At 40.0% G+C, this 20,087-nt stretch overlaps 1 protein-coding gene across 1 annotated transcript in view; it reads right to left on the bottom strand.

The window, feature by feature from the left end:
* Positions 1–1,224: 1,224 nt before the first annotated feature.
* Positions 1,225–20,087, bottom strand: part of LOC119719421 (BMP and activin membrane-bound inhibitor homolog) — a 29,366-nt gene continuing 10,503 nt past the window's right edge. The window contains exons 2-3 of the mRNA XM_038188860.1: positions 14,176–14,475; positions 1,225–2,953 (exon numbers count right to left, since the gene is read on the bottom strand). Of these exons, the coding sequence (XP_038044788.1) occupies positions 2,499–2,953; positions 14,176–14,475 (755 nt within the window). The 3' untranslated portion in view covers positions 1,225–2,498. The remainder of the gene's footprint in view (positions 2,954–14,175; positions 14,476–20,087) is intronic.

The raw sequence follows: 20,087 nt of genomic DNA, 5'->3' as shown, positions 1-20,087 counted from the left end.
GACTGTCATTTACCAACATCCTGTAAGGTATTTCGTAAAAACTTGGTAGTTTTATTTTCGATGCTTGCAAATGTTGTAATTTCCCTTTAAGCTAGCGAGCCCCGAACCCCACGCCGTATAGGCTTCGCACTCGAATTAGTTCTCATCAGGATACACGTTTGTAACCCCCCACCACACACACACACTTTTGAGAGGCGATTGACGCCCTTGGTTCCATAGTAGAGCTATGTGCGCTTTGTACAGTGCGCTTTGTTCGCTGAATTTAGTGTGGGTGGCTAGGGCGGAGTAGGCCCTACCGAACACTGGTGCCAAGGGCCTACGGAACACTTAATCCGGGCCTGCCCTTATTTCTGTGAAGTTTGGAAGAAGAAAAAGCCGAAACGAATAATTATGATGGTACAATGTATACACAATATTTTATTATATTTAAAATGGCAAAATAGTGCTTCAGTATAGGGTAAATTATTTGACAATATTACAACAAAATTTCGTTTAGGCCAACATGTTTTTGATACTGTTGTTCGCCAATAATTAATGACAATGAATTTGTGAAAACGAAAACTGGAAAGGGTGTCAATACAAAAAAGGGGCAGCATGTCCCACGCCAAGTCGATTCATACAGAAAATACGAAAACAAGGGAAATCCGCAACATCGCACCTCTTTTGAGAACCGAGCAAATAATTACGGCTTAGGCCATTGCCAAAAAAAAGTCTTCGGTTTCTGGTATGGAGCTTGCCCCAAAAGTGGTGCGGCGACGAGGCTTATTTTTTTCATTTAACTTTTTTTTTCTTCAAAATTAATGTCGGCTGATGACTGTAAAAGGTGCCCGACTAAATTTAGTGCAAAATGTATGGGAGCCAAGAGAGGCCACATAAAGCTTATACCCGATCGTAACCCCATCTAAAAACACGTTAAAATTGTGCAGCAGCAGGATTCCAGTCGAGAGTTTGGCAGATTCGAGACATCATCTTACATTGAAAAAAAATTAACGCTTTAATTTTGCCAACGCGCATGGCTATGGCGATGTGCGCGCATACCAGAAACCGGAGACTTTTTTTGGCCTGTAACTAGGGGCAACCATGACCTGGAACAGTACAGGAATAAATATTGAAATGGACAATAGAACATCTAAAATGCTGTTAACATTATTTTGAACAATGCAAACTTGAACTGATCGCATACACAAATTGTTGAATATTGAAAGACAATATACAATTTGACTGATCTTTCCCTGATTTTATAATCATACAACCAACAAGAGAACCGAAATAATCTCTACAATAATCTTGTAGTTGGCATTACAAAAAGAGGCAGGGCAAAATCAGAGTTTGTCAAACTACATTCTGCATCACAGACAGAAAAAACCAGTACTCTTCAATTTCCGCTCAACCAAGAATTGTTATTCTTGCTCGATCACATGCAGAGTATAGTTTACTGTATTGCTAAAAGACTGGCATTTGAAGCCAGACTTTTTACATTGGCACCAAGTGGGCGAAGAATGCATAGAACTTAGAAGCGTATGTGGACGGCTACAAGCTATCTTTCATTTCTAGACAAATGCATATTAGCCTACCTCGAAAGAAAGACAAATATTAACACTGGCAAATTGTAGCCTACGGAGTAACATGTGATTGTTCTTGGCGACCATTTTGAATTTTGGAGAAAAACAAAATTGCAGTTGGCCATAAAAGAAAATTCAAGTACATTTAAGTAGGCCTACGTGTACGACGAGCAAATCCTGAACTTGTTCATCATGTTCGCCATAATACATTTAATAGGCGTAGGCCTACTCAACGCAACAACAAAAACTTATTCTAAAATTTAAAAAACACAGTTGCCTTGGTTTCAATAAATTCTTTCTCTCTGTATAACAGTGGGGGTACGAAAACGTTATTGAGGGCGCCCTATCAAAATATTGATATAGCCTGCACAGTTATCAAAATTACAACCAAAAAATCATTTGTTACTGTTAGCATCTTCAGAAATAGAAAATGTACTGATAAAAAGTTAATGATTCATATATTTGATTTCCTAGCTATTATCGGTACGATATCCCTAAAATCATATAGAATGCCTCTTTGTAGTCTAGTCATGCGTGGATTGCGCCTTTTCAACAAACTTCTATAAAAATTTAAAAAAAGCCCAGTCGAATTGATCTGAAAATTATTGGTTGTTTCCACCGGTTACCAACAGTGAAATAAAATAACATAAGCAAATCATGCACAATTATATCCTTAGCTTTGAGCCGTATTAGCTTAGCAGCTCCAGAAGAAGTCTGGTATGCAATCAATAGTTTCCATCTCTTTGAAAGTTAACATATTACTAATAACCACAATTCAAGAGAAATTTTACAATAATAATACCCTTTCAGGATTCCTCTAATAATGAAGCGCACTTCTGTACATAATTATCTTTTTATGTACAATATTCACAAAGGTTACAAAAATACACAAAATTACATATGACAGTCAAGTCTCTTCACACTATGGTGCTCTTGCTATACGACATCGAAATTTTCCCTGTACATTTTCTCATAGTGCTGTGTTGATATCAATCGCGGGCATTCATTAACACATCTCTGTTGATGCAACAGTTCATTGGTAACCTTAGACATATTGTTCGTATTGTTGATCTTATTCGGTCTCCCGATGAACGGATCTACCAGCTTGTTTCCCGTGATATTGATGTTCTTCACGCGAGAATTGTCGAGAAACTGCGGCGCCCTGTGGATGGTACTGTTATGGGCATTGCGAGTCCGTAGTACCGCCCTCTGTCGGACGTTAACGCTCAGTTTGGTGAATTGTTTGTCCTCGCTCCGTAGCATTCTTGCAGCCACCATGATAAGTCCAATGAGAATACAAGCTCCAGCAATCGGTACAGCAATCACGGCAGCTCTAAACCAAACTGCCTGCTCGCTAGCTGCTTCGTACGGTTCAGTCATATACTGGTCATCTGTGGAAATAAACACAAACCAAAATTGGCACAAATTAATTAAAAAAAATAAATAAACAAAAGTGCAGAGGTTTATTGCATCATGGAGAAATTTCTCCATGATTGCATAATAATACAAGTTCTGAAATTAGGTATGCATAATGAAACTAACTCAGTGTGTCTTTGTTTATGATCTGCATTGCAATTTGAAAATCAAACTTTTATAATGACGAACAAGTCATAATGTACTCTGCCACAAAACTCGAAATAAGAGGGCATTGAATTCCCAATGGCTGACTCTTAATAGCAATGAGGCTAAAAGATCAAACTAGATGGATGGTTGAAAAGTGTCTGGTTGGCAGGTGTTGTACGTGAAGCCAAACACAGGTCATATTAGTATCCAAATGTGTATGGCTAAGACACGGTCGAATGGTTACATTTATACACGAGTTTTTGTTGTCAACTTGAATCCGTTTTTACTTCATTGGAAGCTTAAACATGCCATGCTAAATCAACATGAAATATGTACACAACGTAGCTTATTTTGCTACACGCATACAACGAACATATTGTACGTTGGATGTGTGTTTTGCTCAATGTATAAATCTTCATGCAATTGAAGCAAAGAACCCTGAGGAAATGGGCAGGATGAACTGCCAGTTTTAAAGGAAATATTTTTTCCTATCCGTATTTGTTTACTTTTCCGTATTTTTCAACACGAATATGCCCTTTTTGTTTATTGCTGGTTTATCTGAATATTAACTCAGGTTTGTGTTGAGAAATGAAGACTTGATGTGGATATTTGCATTTTTCCTAAACATGAACTCATTTTCCGTCGGAGGCTACCTAAGGCTAAACCCACATGGATTGAAACTTAGTATCGCCACACTCGTTGCAATTTGTAACAACTACACAATCATAACACTCATCCATAAGCATTTTAGCTCTCAACAATTCGCAACAATGTACGAACAGCCAACCGAAATTAATGTGCATTTCGGCAACAACAAAAGGAGAAGTTCAACGGCCGACTGGGACAAAAACTGGAGAGAAACGGTCTATTTTGCACCGGTTTACCGACGCGGAAGACCATACTTGGGATGCACGGATGATTACCCAACAAACGATGTCTCTATCGCGCCTGATTGGCTAGCCGCGCGTCAGGAGGGTGTTTCTGAAGCCAGGACATGGCAGTAACTGTTGTTGTAGGCACGGTCATATTCAATCGCTTGGTCGATAAAGAACGCGTAACTGTACCACAACAGCTCCGTTCTCACGACAGTTTGACTCATCAGTTACTATTACTATTAGTATTACGGACTGCAATCCCCAACCTTTACAAACACCACTGGTTTCTTACTTCTTAGCACTGTTATTTTTTTTTGCAAGAGCTACAGTATACCTTCCCTTGAAGTTTAAGTGGCGAGACGAGGATTGGTCTACAGAAATTACTGGCATGACATTGAAGCAAATTTAAATTGTGATGTTTGTTTTCTCTTTAACTAACCAGTAAATAATGCGCATAATATCAAGCTGTATTGTGAACAGAAAGGGAAGGTCATGTGTTGCATGTTCACAAACGTATAGAATTTACAGAATGTTCATTGATAATTTTACCACATGATCTGAAATTGTATGAATGCATGTCTGGTTGCAGCTTCTAATTGGAAAACAGCACCAGAGCACTGTAGTGGCTCCCATGACCTTGGCCATAGATATGAAAATCTTTCTGCAATAATTACGCACTCTGCTCGAACACAGCAGAGGGAGACGCTTAATTAAGGGAAGAGCCTGACTCTTCTGTTGGTGGATTTCTTATGAGAAAATGTTCTACTGAGGTCAAAGACACTTCAAACATTAAGAAAGAAAAATTTCGCAAAATGTCAACAAAGTATACGTGTATACGAATGTGAGACGAGGCGTATCTTCGACATGGGTGTTATGGTCATCTTAAATTCCTCAGCAGCGACTTGACCCTTGAGAAATCACTCTGAAGAACAGACGACATGACGGAATACTTGACCTTATCAAAGGTCAAACGTTCAGGTCATATAAAAATGATTAATTCTACATGTAGGACTGGCGCTGCAGTTTCTACTTGTCAAAAAAGCTACGATTTAGCTATGGCGTTATCTCACCTTAATTAGAAAAACAAAAACGGCTTCATACTTGCTTAATAAACCACACAAGAATTACTGATCAAATCACGTGACAACGGGCGGCCTACTAGGTGTTTCGATTTCGATTACTTCCCAGCATACTTCCATCTACGCAGAAGTAAGACTACATCAGTACACTACGTCACAACGCAATCAGACATGCCCCCGCCAAATCAATCTGACAAAACCAATTTTTCGAAGAGATAGCACAGATCAATGTTGATACTGCACATGACAACCATTGATGGGTGGCAATATTCATTAATTTCACAAGTCCTTGTCTGCTTGACGTATTACCCATATTTTCTGTGTCCTTGTAAGTCTGCATATTGCTTAGACGACGCCATCTCGGGACAACACGGGAAATTGAAAACGTAAATTTGGACCACACATGTGTGGCGTCACGATGTATTTAATATTCCTTGGGTAAACTCGATCGTCCTATCAACCAAACACCAGACAGCGATTCCTTTAACATGATAAACATGACTGTCTCCTCGAAAACTTGCATTGTCTGCTGTTAAATAACACCATGCATGTACCGCATTGCTACGATAATTTCCCATTTGCAATCCATTTTTGTCACGATTTAAATTTGTTTCAGCTATAAAAAGGCATTAATGAATAGCAACGGCCATCTTAGTAGTTTTACTGCAAAATATTGATCAAATCAGTGGCAATAAACGTCTTACGTTGATGGAATAACGTGTTGCTTATTCCAAGATGGCTCTTACCAATGTTGAGACATGCTTTTCCAGAGCTGCATGCTAATCGTATACTCATCAAGTGTTAAGGCTAAACCTACAAACCCAGTTCTCTCAAAACTAGCAGAGAATCTAGGCTAAGGGAATAACAAATCGCCACAATTTCAATGTCTCTTTAGTTCTTTACTAGTGGCCCGGGACTGGGTTTCAGTTTGCTTCAACTTTGGCCCAGCTCTCTGCGCCGCATAAGGGCAAGTTATTATCATCAAAACCAAACCAGGGTCAGGCGAATTCGAAAGCACAATCGAATTTACCGCTGTCAAGATTCCAGCAAGGTTACCATAAATCTCCATTTAGGACCAGTTGTTAGCCTTCGATGAGGTATCTCAAACATTCAGCGTGGTTTTCTTGTCATTCTCAGTAAAAACCATGCACAACCGGAACCAACCTCCAACATTTTAGTGTGTCCAGAAAACTTTCAACAACTTCGAAGTCATCTTAAAGCATCAATCTCCCAACCGAACAAAAAAAAATCGCTTTGTATATTTGGACTTATTAAGATTAAATGGTCATAATTATGAGTGTGTTGGAAACCATTTATCTTTCGATGGTTTTATTTTTTCCTCTCAATCTTTCGGGAGACCAATTCGGAGAAAACCACACCAAGGAGTGTAGTGTTAAAATGATGGATTGTCTTCCGTATATAACCATCGACCGCAGTTGAAAAGTTCTAAGACCATAACCACACTGACCTCCACTAACTGAATATCTTCCACAACTTGACCATTAAATATGGCTTTTAACAGTAGTCAGTACAGTCGTAGTTGCGAATCCCCCATCCCCTAACCACAAAGAATAAGCTGATGCTTTTCTTTATCTTTCGGAATATTATCTGTATTTTTCACGGTATCCAAGCAATTGTCTGGAAGGTAGATCCCAGCAGACTGACTCATCCACCAGTTTACACTCTCCAAATCTCTGGGTGTATATTGCCCCAGGGTGGTATATGGACGGTAGAAGTTGATACTACGGTCCCGAGACTACACATCCCTCCTGCTACCAGATCCTGGCATCGCTTTACAGGCCCGGAGGCAGAAATTGTCTCAAGTACACAGCCTGTATCATTGACATTGACAGAAAGTGTCGGCTGGTCTGTTGGCCAGAGTGCTTGATCAATGTGACATCTCGGCTCATCTCGGGGGAATAGTGCAGTGAACTGTACATTCATCTCCCCAGTTTACCCAGCGATAAATACACAAAATTAGCCGAGATTTGAGGAGTAGAGGTTAGACTGGCTTCAGTCGACCCAGGTCAGGTTTTTTTTTAAGAAATCGCCAATGGTATTCTGCATCCGGCTTCAGAGGCATAAAAAGAAATGGAAAATTAATTAATGTTTCGAAGATTCTAAACTGAAGGCGACTTACAATAATTATGCTGACCTCAAGACAAAGATCGTCACCTTTTTATTGTTTATTTTCCCCTTACTTAAACCTTTTTTTCACTAGGACTTATAAAGAACGAAATACAAAATGGCGCCGAAAATAATGACAAATACGATTGAATACTTTCAATATTTTAAGAGCGAAAGTAAAAGAATCTTCATTACGATGAAATCTTTTTTTATGAGAGCCTTTCCAAAGAAAAACGTTTATTTTGTTTTATAACGTTGAGCTGGTTTCTTGACCCAACAATTCCACTTTTGTTGATAATACCGTGAATCCTTGAAGTCATCCCTCCCTTCCTTAAGGATTTTTTTGAAGTATCCATTCCGCATATAACCCCACCTCCGACATTTTGAACACAAATATTAGTTTTGAGGCAGTAATTTATGGGCTGTCCTATCGAGAGAGCTTGTAAAGAAACAACAGCAGTTTACGTACTTTCTACTTTCTCCGTAATACAAACAACTCGGCCGAGTCTGTCACTTTTTATGGACATCAGGGGTTTGTGTATATACAGTTCGGTATCGCGAGCTAGTATTACCGGCATGGAATCGTTTGCTCTGTTCAGTGGGTGGAAAAGACCGCACTGAGCCTCAAAACAACCAGAATTTGGTTTAACATATTACGACTTACCCAAGCATTACCGATGAATAAATGACTTATTTTTCTCTTGCTTCGATGAATTCAAGGGTCATCATTTTGGGAAGAGTGGGGGGGGGGGGGGGGGGTATTGTCAAAAACAAGGATGTTCGGAGATGCATGGAGGTTGCGTCACCAGAAACGCTCCATAACGCTAGGAGTAGGAAGGCACCGTTTCAAAATGAGAGATTATGCTCGTGCGCGAACTTGAGTGCGGGAATTCGTTTCATGTCCATGTGGAAAATTGACAAAGCGACCGCCTTTTTCTTAATTTTCAAATAATGGCGGGCTTTGCTAGATCGTTTGGTGGGTGATTAGCTCGCACGTGCTAGTACGTTCAGCAAAATGATTGTTACAATAATACAGTTAACAACACATGTTTCTCAACCCAAGGCAGGGAAAAGTTCAACCACGCCAGAACCTCTGACTCAGTCTGGCCAATAAATCACATATAATGGCCCTCACCCTGCCAAGATATGAAACATCACTCCCGGCTTTAGAGTTGCCTACGGAGATTGGTATCTCTGTTCGGCCGGGCCAGCCCCACCGACTAACCGCCGAGAGAATCGCCAAGACACGCTGGCGTCGTCGCCGGTAGGAATTCCCGGCCCTTACGCCCGACTCATGCCAACTGCGTCTTTGAATGAGTTATTGTAAACCCATCTCTCATACCCCCCCCCCCCCAACTGCAACACACAAACAAAAAAATCAATCTGGAAGATTGAAGAAGATGGTTTATGATAAGTCATTCTCTTGGTCTGCTGAGCTAAGGCAATTACGGGGAGCTCGTCGGCTTTGATTAATTGATTCAATTTAGCTGGTTGTATCTTTGGTTCTAATATGATATGAGAAGTAGACGACTACCCAACGACCAGTTGCTGGGGGCTGAAATTAATGACTATGGCATATTTGGGTTGCTTGCCAAGAGAACTCTTAAATCGTATCTGCAGTACGTACTGACAATTAAATTCCAAAACCAGGCAGATAAAACAGTGTCTTGTCGTCGCATCAACAAACCACAAACCACTGGAGACAAGGCACCAGTCTGTTTAAATATTATGTATTTTGTGCGTTGTTGTTTTTTGTTTGTTTGTTTTTTACATGACAATGATGTGAAGAAATGGTAGACTGTACTCTCTCCCGTGGGTCACCAAATATAAAAAATTGTGATCCCTATACATCAACCACTTTCGTTTGGAAACTTTCGCGATTATCTTCAAACAACAGCACTGACCAAGGAAATAACAACGACTTCCAACATATAAACAGCAGAATTTTCCAGACTGGTTGGCATCAAGGAAGGATGTGCATTTAGTGCTTAAGCAGATAAAAGCTGAAATTTGATCTGCTATTTTGTTTATATTTTAATGTGAAAAACACATAACACGCAAAACAAATCAAACTGCACAAGATGAAGCAGAAAATGATTTAACAATCTGTTTGGGAAGACAACGAACTTTGTAATTATGAGCAAGTAGCATAAATTCAATATGCTACGATGAAAGTACACGATATTGCTCAAATGTCATGTTTCAATATTAAGTAAATATTACAAAATTTGCAATTTCCCATTTACAAACGAAGAATTTAGAATTGTTTCAAACACAGCAATCGAACTATTCATGACTCAAAATAAAGGAAGCATTTTCCAAAGGTGCGTGTTAAATTAAAGAGAGAGAGAGAGAGAGAGCGAGAGCAAAAAAACCCTGTATTAACTGAACAACCAGCAAATGTTGAATATCAAACAGGAAAGACCCAGGCTTATCAAAGCTCTTCATATCAACCGCTTGAATAAATATTTATTTGACTGCGATATGGTCGAGTGATAGCACTTTTCATCTACGTCGCATTGGGTTCAAACGAATCGCCTTTCTGGCACCGCGCGTATACACGCTACCCCCCACTAAACAGACGCAGTAAAGTCTTGTATCCAAACTACCCTGAATGATATACAAACGAAAAGAAAGGTCCCTGGTTACAGACGGAATGAAATTAATGAGGCAATTTGGCTCCAACTGAAAAGTACACGCTCCTCGAGACCATGTCGATTTGTGAACTTCATTACCGAATATGAAATTAACGAGAAGAATCGCCAGTGGCTTTCTCCCATCGCAGAGGGTCGTTTCGCTTAATGCGAATTTTAATTTGAGTTAATAAATAAGTAACTGAACATGTAAATATGAAATGTTTAAATGCTGATTGATCCGGAACCAAAACGAACAATGTTGGCTTACGTGCACTCATTATTGTAATTATGAGTGAAATTTTGGAAAGTACAATGACAGTCTTATTACCGCAATCACGCCTGAAAACAATTGTTTTTTGTACCAAAGAGCAGGGAATGTTTACATCGCGTTCGACCAGCAGACATCACGACAGAGGTTTATATAGCTTGAATAATTCGAGCCAAACACCGGAGACTCTGGAGTTGACTAGGCGGTCAGCAGGTGTTGATGTACCCGTTCATCCCCCTTGGGAGAGGACGCGTCGACAGACAAGACCCGCTAGGCTAGGAGGAATAAGACTAGTTCATGTCTTCCCGAGAGAAACTAGGTATTGATAGAAGCGACGACTCGCACATACTGGGTGGCAACTACAATGCATACATACTCGTATTGTAGTCAAATATGTTTCTTGTTTTTATCCTCCTTCATTTAGAACATGTGGGATGTCTCATATACAAAATAAACTACAAACTGACATGACCTCATTTGTGACGTCATTTGCAACGCCCTCAGCGACCAACTTACAGCGTTAATCTATACGGTTTTCATCGTGTGGTAATTAAGTGGCGGTCCAATCTGGGAGAGGGATGATAATTGAAACAGCTCCAGTTTTTCAAAATACAAACTGTAGGCCATTTGAATTTTCTCTGAACGTTTTGAATTCATTGGGAAATTTCTCCTCTTTTTTAATTTAAAATTCAGGTAAACGTTCATCTCCAGAGACATATGCATAGATTTTGCAAATCGAGCAAAGCTGTAAGTATCAGCCAACCTCAGACAAGAAAAACAACCCTGATCTCCATAACAAATGGTGTAGACGGAAACTTGCCAGGCCTCAGCCGGTAAATACGTAATGACAGACCCATATGGGGCAATCAAAAAAGTGGCGCCCAGATATGAGAAATAGGAGCTGAACATCCGCACATGAAACCTGCAGTAAAAAAATTGCTAAAGCAGCGAGGGAAAGGTCGAATCGGGAGAAAAGGAACGGGAGGAAAACAGTTGAACAATCGCTGGTCTGCAGCTTGGTAACCTCTGGGGTATAGTAATGACCTCAAGGTCTCGAAGACGTCAAGCGAGAGCAGCGGGAGCGTGGAGTGATTGAGCCGCCTGACAGTCAGCTAAGGCCCGCTGTTCATTTGACAATGATCGCAAAACCAATCGACATGGATGGTAACCATTCGTATTTCTTGAGAATGTGAACTTATGATGACAATGTGCAAGTAAGTGCTGCAGGATTCTGTAGAATGATGTGATTAAACAGACAAGAAAGAAAGGCAACAGAATATAGGTCAAGAGAGAGAGATCGTGGATAGAGACAGCATTATTTTTCCTGTGTTTTCAGTCTCCTGATAACGAGCAGAGCATACTGTTCGAAACGTCGATTTAAACCAATTGGTTCTTCTCAGAACCACATAACTCAAAAGACATATCATTCACACGGTGTTACCGCAAACCTCCCATTCATTGTTCATGTCCACCATGCAAACTTTTAAGTTTCCGGATTATTCTTATGATCGGATTGGCTATTGACGTTCACGATGCGCGCTTATGCTTGTCCAATCAAATTACAGGCACATAATGCTTAGACCAATGACAGCCACTCTACTGCCTCTTACTAGTGCACTTCAGAAAATCACAAACTTTCTCTCAAACGCGCTCAAACCAAGACTTGATATTTCACAGACTTGAAAGTCATCTTAGGTGATCGAATAACTGGTGTCAGCTCGGGTCGCTTGAATCTACCGCTGGGTTATCAAAACTCTATTAGGGCGTCCACAGATGAGTTGAAAAGATGTGAAGTAGCTATAGACATCACAAAACCATCTGGACTTCCAAAATTGCTCATGAGGAGAAGCCGACTTGTTCAAGGGCTCAAGTTGTCTCAAATCGTCTCAAGTCGAAGCTTTCATGAGCTCAACTGGGATTTTTCCCGCTGTCACATCGGATAAGACTTAAATATCTGATTCCGAAGTGGCAAAATATCTCAAACACGCTGGAGTTTTCAATTAGCCTGAAGCGATATGAGCGGGATTGGCCAATGTACGCCCTAATCTCATCTCGTCTTTCGAAAGAATCCAGTATTACAAAAAATGGTGGAGACGCATTAACGGGAAAAACACAATATGCTTCTTGTACATTTAAATTCACGGGAATGTAGCACATCGGTGACTTCATTTAAGATCAGAAAGATCCTCATTTTTGTTCAAATACACCAAACGAATTCTACAGCAAAGCGACGATTTCAAAAACCACTTTACTCGTGAGTTTGCTGACATTAAGTCCGTACCCATCAACGAAGCTTGCGAGCGAAACAGCGACAATGGCAATTTCACGGTCTACCACGATTAATAAGACGACAATTTGAACATTAATAATATCACATCAGAGAATCCATACACATGTAGCTCGGATTATGTGGCTTAGCCAATTGGCGCCACACCGATTAATGAACTATCAACAGAAATGGCGCCATCGTACCACGCAATTTACAGGCTTTATTAACATTAGAGCACACAATCTACTTCCATTTTCCATTTGTTTCAAACAATTGCAGTCGTCTCTTTGTCTAGCCAGAGTTCACAATCAAATTATCATTGTACAGGCAGTTTAGACAGTTCTTTTTAATTGTTTGTCTTTCAATGAGCATTCGAAAATAAAATGAATTTTCGGTAACAAATTAACTACAACGCGCAATAAAATTAGAGGGATGTATCTTGGAACATTCATGTTCTCTCATTGTATTAGTTTTAATGTGGTGTGCCCAAAGTTGTTCATAACATTTGAAATAAAAGTAACTGAATCTTTCTTCAAATAAAAAATGGCGGCCCGCTTCATTTCCTCACTAATAACTGAACTGACGAAAACATCAAATAATGATCTTCTCTTGCCTGACACTGTGTCAATTGTTCCGACAGAGGGCGCTATATCATACATCAACAAGTGCCGCCATCTTTACAGGTTAATTTCTACCGTCAACCATGCAACAGTCGTATGTGCTGATCTCATATCAGGTACCGACCTCTACATACAGTGGGTACTACCAGGCGGTGGCGACGTGGCATGTTTGCGCGGGCTGTTGGCCATATTTCACAGCGGCGTCGATTGTTCTAGGTTAACACGCGCTGTCTGTAAATCATCCACATCAACCAAGCCAACGACAGTGGTATGCTGACGGATTAAGCCTGACATGAACAGGCTAATCGAAAGGATTTTACTTTTGATCTCTTTTGAAAAAAATGAACCCAGAAAAACATTTTAAATTTCTCAAACAGGTGATCAAGTCCGTGCTTTGTCAGAAAATAGACTGCATAATAATACTGGAAAGTTAATATCACACTATCATTTCAATAATGTTCTCCATTAATCAAATAAAGAAACTTTCTGTTTATATCCAGAAATCTAAAACGTCCGGTAGTCATCCATGGGTTTTTAGGACTACTGGTAATCGACATAAAACCTAATTCCCTTCAAATTATAATTGATCAGCCTGTACACCGCGCCGAAGAGCCATTAAGTGTACCTTTAGATTACGAGGGCGCCATTAAGGGTGCTTCGGATAACGAACTGGACAAACTTGACAAACTTGGTTGCCATAGAAATAAGGAGCCGGATGGGAATTTCCCCGTGTTTTCGCCCCAAAGGGTTTTCGCGGAGTTTTCGCCCCTCCCGTAATCAGCGAATTGTTAGCCTGTACGTTTTGATTGCACAATATATACACATTCTTTCTGTTCACTTAAATCACCTGAGTAAAGCTTGCTAAGCGATGTTGTTAATGTAGTTATAATAGTTGCTTAATAGCTGTGCATTAATTCTATACATGTGCTTTTATTGTATTGTTTTGTATTGTATTTTGTTGTATTGTATAATTGAATTGTACTTGTATTGTGTTGTATTGTATAATTGTATTGTAGTATTTGTGTTGTATTTGTAATTGTACGTGAATGTGCATGTAGTCTAATCATTTGTAATGTAAGCAGGAACCCAGTGGAAACCACTTTTATTTAAACTGTTTGGGCATACCCATGTAATAAATAAACCAAAGCATTTTCGGTAATGTGTAATAAAACTTACCAAATGTTTCCAAATCCTCGTTGATCTCAGATCCGTCTTTAAAGTTACACATACTGTCAAAGCAACAAGACAGATCTTGATATTGAGATGCACTCTCAGCCGGTACAGTCGACGTCTCATTGTTCAATCGAGCAATCTCCTCACATTTCTCCATGGTAATCGATTCGATACATCCGTGCAGGTACGGATCGTTAGTGTTCCCTTGCCTGTCGACGAGTAGTGAGTAACATCCGAGTTGTGACTCGCACATGTAATTACTCGATGAGCATCTTGGTGAGTTACAGTAACAGTGGACCTCACCTGTTAAGTTAAAACAAAAAAGGTTTATTAAACAATAAGCTTTTGCTTATATGAGTACCCCTTTTTTTCAGAATTCCCTGCAGAAATTACCACTAACTTTCAAGAACAATGTAGGTTCAACAAAGAAATGATTTATCGAAAACTGTGGCACATTGCAGACTCTCATACTGGTATCTAACCTTCTGAGACATGCACGTAAATTCTTCGTTTGAAACTGTATACAAATTGGCCATAAAATGCATTTAATTTCACCGAACAAAGCATCTTTCCCCAATTATTCATGCACTCATACCATCTTGGAAACTGAAAAGTGTAATGTTACAGACACTTCAATTTGTGTTGTTCACACTTTCACTCTAAATGAAAGCAGCCCCCTATTCTTGAATGTAATGCACATGCCATTCCATTTCTTTGTCGTACTGGTGAGGATACTTGTTTTATGACTGGTTTAAATAAATAAGCAAAACCTTTTGGTTTATGTTCTTATATTTAGTTTCCTTTGGGTTTTCCAACATAATGTCTTAGAAAATCCGCCTTTGACCACTTTGATTCGAATACATGGATTTGATGGATTAGAAATTATCTTTTTGTATCTACATAGAGCAAGTAAGGGTTTCAGAGATAACACAGAGTAGAGAATCACTATGACAGTGATTCGTTTGGTACAGCCTTGCCATCGGCAAATACGCGTCCATCAAGATGGCAGAATGAAGGGGTGTCTAGTATCATGGGGCAGGTACATCACAAAACACCCACCAATTTCGTCCCCGACAAAGTATGTGACAGTCTACCAAACAACACTCCAGCATTTTGCTAGCGAGCCGTCCCCTGTACCCCTACCAAAAGACCAGACCCATTGCTCACTCCCAGTCCCATTGTCACCAGAAAAGTGATCCTTAACTTGTTTTGTTAACGCGACAATAGATTGGTGTCTCCAGTTTCTTTGTGCTTTCAAGAGACCAATGAAGACCGGTACAGACCGAGTACCCCATGCCGACTCAAAGACAGATGACACGGCGGTCAGACACCAGGCGAACCATCCAGTCTATTCCGACCCAACGTGAACAATGAGAGAGGGGAACAGGAGAATAATAGACGGGTAGAGAGACGCGATGGTCTTGTTGTCTGCTGGCGCCAAACACGCTTCATTGACTTAACGAGACTCCGTCACAAAGTCCCATCCACACTTTAGTTGAAGAGGCAACCCAAAACACAAGATAATGAATCTGGCCTCCTAGAGAGGAGTTTTGTTGTTGGGAAATGGGGGGTACATTTCATTTGAGATATGTAGAGAGCGTTCGGCATCATCTGAAAAAGAGTTGTGTGTGATATCACATCGTAATGACAGCGAAGGGAAAAAACTAACAATTACTCCTCGTTTTGCAATTACTCTACAGACGACCATTCGGCTATTACCAACCTATTACATTGCCGACTATTACTTTACTAAACTGTTCCGCTCAGGCGATTCCATAAAGGCTTCCAAACTTTTTTAACCGAAAGCTCAACAACAGCGTCGTTATAGTTTAGCTATTGTCGAACGAAACACTGCCAAAAGGTCAATGATTTTAGCTCACCAAAAAGTGAACCTACGTTCAAAAACTCCACTCATTTCCCGCTTCCTAAAAACACAAGGTTTTTTTTCTTCTCGAGAAAGGAACCGACCCTTCCTCGCTGATTTAATCCTTCGATGAGTGGAGTGACTTCAGGCTATTAGCAAACTTCCAAGACGTGAAATTAAGAGGAAGTCTACTGGAATTCCCTAATTCTGCATAATCTCCAGTGCTTTCGTACATGCTATTCTTTCACAAGCAATTTTCTAGAAGCAGATCTCAACTCCACTGTAGTTAGTTCACACAAAATGAATCCGCAAGGGAACCATATCAGACATGAAAGTACAGATCGCCACTTATTACAATTGAAAAGGGAGTTCCGTTTTGGTGAATTTCACGAGCTGTTTGAGAGACACGCACCATGATACGTCAAAATCGACTCCTGTCAAAGCTGCTCAAATTAGTCATGACACGGAAATCGAACGGATATTGTCAGTCTTTTTAATCAGGAATGATGCTATCTATTGCCTTCAATCGTTCCAAAGATTGAAACGAAAAAGTAGTTTTGCGTATACATCTTGAATCTATCAATATATTATCCAAGTTATAGCCAAGATACAGTGCCAAAAAGTGCAAGCAAAGGTCTAAGTTTCTTCAGATCTTCATTTCAGCATACAGATTTTACGTTTCCAGTTCAGCCAAAGCATGTACTTCCTGTCTTTTCAAGCGGGACTGTAATTAATTAAGCTCCAGTGTCCATCAAGGCATGATTGAACATCAGATACACATTCATATCGAAAAAAATAGTCGGGTCCTTTAAGAAATCTACGAGACGTTTCAAAAGGAAACACTATGTCTCCTTGTACCCTTCCTTGTTTTCTTCACCTCATGTTCTCTTCCCACACACCACGGAGCGATTCAAGCGTTCTCATCACACCCATCACTGCCGTGTTTTAGACGGGTGAGAACGGATGTCGCGCCGTGCTGTCGCGGCCCGCGTCCCTGCAAAACGACCCCACTTCACCCATATACATTTCCCCTTATATTTTCTTTCAATTCGCGCTGCGATAGTTAGTCCAAACTCTTCCCAAATCAGGTCTAATTTACAGCATATTGCTCAATATATCATTACCGGTGATGTTTTATTCGACAAACGTTGCCTACTTTCAGCCCAACACTTAGATACACATTCAGGTTTCTGCCATTTATTTCTATGTTTTATAATTGACAGTGTGCGGCTGTGCGTTAGATATTAAGACACAAAACTTGGATCTGTGGATCATAAAATATGAACTGAGTGACATGGGCGACGGACGCCGTCTGACTCTGGACTCCTGAAATAGTGCGGACCACTCCATAGTTTACCAAAACGACTCGTAAATTACACCAGCAGTGCTATCAATGTTAATATTTTGGTGAAAATAATTGGGTATCCAGTTCGAACATAACTCTGTATTTACTGTTGCTCTGTCCAGTCTACTATATAGACATACGATTCAAGAAATGTATTTTCGTTTTTATGATATATGGTACACTAACTGGAAGAATGATAATATTTCTACAATTTGAAGTCCAGTTATTCCCTGGGAAACGGGAGCAAAACCGACCGGCATTTGGGTCAAGGGAATCAAGTTGTTCATAACTCAAACCATCAGGCCTATTTTGACAATTCACGGCATTTGGAAACCTGTATTGCTCGTGATTACATCGAAACCACAACGCCCAGTGAGCAAAGGAAATTAATATTGTCATTTCAGGGTACTTCCTAATTGTATAAATCTTGAATAAATTAAGGTCCCAATAAGTCGTAGGGATTACTCTAATTATTCCGCCCTAATGTAAACATTTCACCCAAAACATCGCTGTTACGATCGATTATTCTTAACAAGGTTAAGTCATGCAACAGATCAGAATGATCCGGGAAGCTAATGGAAGTTATTATGAAATGAATCCAAAGGCTCTGTGATGCCTTAGAAAACCATCTACAGTGACGTAATGAAAACATAAATAACTCTAAAAAGTGTCTTTGTTTCTAGGTGATTTCACAGCGCAATACTGCTTGTAACCTAGACAACATATCACTCACAACCTTCCGTCCACTTAAAATTCCCAAAAGGCGCCAAAGAAAGAGAAGCGATGAAGGCAACACAGCCTGCCAACAGTGGTCAATTTGAAAGCGTTGACAAAAATGGCATTATACAGTCTGGTGTCGGGAGCGTACTAATGGTCAACGTCTGCACTTCATCATGCGGTAAGGTCAGAGAATATTCAGGAGTGTTTTCTAAAACCAGAGATCCGTCATACTGGTGAGAAGAGGAGGAAAACAGGAGCGTGAAAAGGGAGACTCTTCAGGGACAAGTAATGATTCGTTAGAATAGTGACCAGGTAGAAATGATCAATAAATAACGTTCAAACCAATGCAGAAATCAAGGGTTCAATTATATAAAATGTCCTGCATGTCATGCAAACCAAACTAGTAACACTAATTAATACATTTAATTACCCCTAAAATACAGCTCTAACCAAAGCAAAAAAAGGAAGACATTTAGTTAAAAAAAACTGCATCAAAGGATTGCATGAGTGCACACTGGGTAGTTTACATCACCGGATGTATAACTTTAAAAACCTGATATAACATCCACACTTCACTTTTATGGCCAACTAACTGACAAAACCTCCGTGTATCAAACAACACGCCTAGCGGGTTGACACGGCTAAGAGAGTCCGATAATTCGGTTTGTGACGTGAGGTTTTAAGTCCATTCTACCTTCCACGGATTACGAAGAACAGAACACATATCCTGAGGGACAGGGCTTTAAAAATCACCCGCTTGCAGACGGGGGATGAAAACAGCGCCGCTATTAAGCTTTTTGTCCTGTGTGTGATATTCACAGAATGGAGCTTGTGAACAAATAACTGTGATAGAGACCAGACTCCCTTCAAATGCTCAAAATAGGAAAAATAACCAGGTATAGGAAGCCCCTTGAGGAATGTTGGGTTAGGGTGGGAGCGTGGTCCGAGGGGTCATTGGGCACAAGGTTGACCGCAGCACTGGTTGTCGGCTTGTCTGTGGCAGGGCGAGTTTGTGCAGAACACAAGTCAATTACGTAAATGAATCCTGGGATTTCCTATCTAATGAAACGTTATCTTTCCTGTTATTTTCCCAAGAAAGTAACTTAAGTTTAGCGGAAATTACCCGTTTAGTCTTACACCGGATGCTTTCTAAACTGTTTCAATTTGACAGTTACCATTCCGTTTGGAAATTTATCATTTACAAAACGGTATCTCACTATCTGCACATCCCTTAATGCTTTTTCTAATTCCTTGTTTTGGAAACTTTGATCGATTCCTAAAATAATTCTCTATTAAATACACAAGTCTCCACATGTACAATTCAATCGTATTTACAGGCCTGCATTTTGTGTGTAATTGAAATTCTACAGTTCCAAAGCAGCTGCTCTTTTCAAGAATACATAATAAATGGCCCAGGCAGTGACAATATTTCTGCCATATTTAACCACAATAATCCTCTCTTATAGAATGTAGAGTAACAAAGCAACTTGCAAGGCACCCGGGGAGAACGGCATGTCCCATGACAAAGAGGTACCAACTTTTTATCCATCTCATTGAAATGGTTGACGTTTATGACAGTGAACCCAACAAAGCTTTTACCAAGTAATATATGTACTTGGCTTAGGTGACAACAAATAAGAGGGCGTTCTTTATAGGGCCCATACGTCACCACAACGGATACAAAATCTAGGTCAATAATTACCCCACCAACCGTATCAGAATTTGCACGACTTTGCATCGGGGGCAAAATTAAAGTATGGGGTTGAATTTCAAATCAACTAACACCCCGAAGCCTCCAGGCATGCGATACATTGAATGATCCAAAAGTAGACATATTTAGATTTTGCTTTCTGACAGTAAATAGGTTCTTGCCATCACCATGGCGCTTCATGTTATCACATATAAACCTCGCCTAGTACAAGTACAAATAAACGACAGTGGCTATGCAACAACGTATATTACTATTACGCATGCGTGAAATTACTG

The sequence above is a fragment of the Patiria miniata genome, unplaced genomic scaffold (assembly GCF_015706575.1).
Source record: "Patiria miniata isolate m_02_andy unplaced genomic scaffold, ASM1570657v1 HiC_scaffold_8, whole genome shotgun sequence".
Lineage (NCBI taxonomy): Eukaryota > Metazoa > Echinodermata > Asteroidea > Valvatida > Asterinidae > Patiria > Patiria miniata.
Note: the sequence above shows the minus strand (reverse complement) of the source record. Positions and strands in the feature narration are given on the sequence as shown.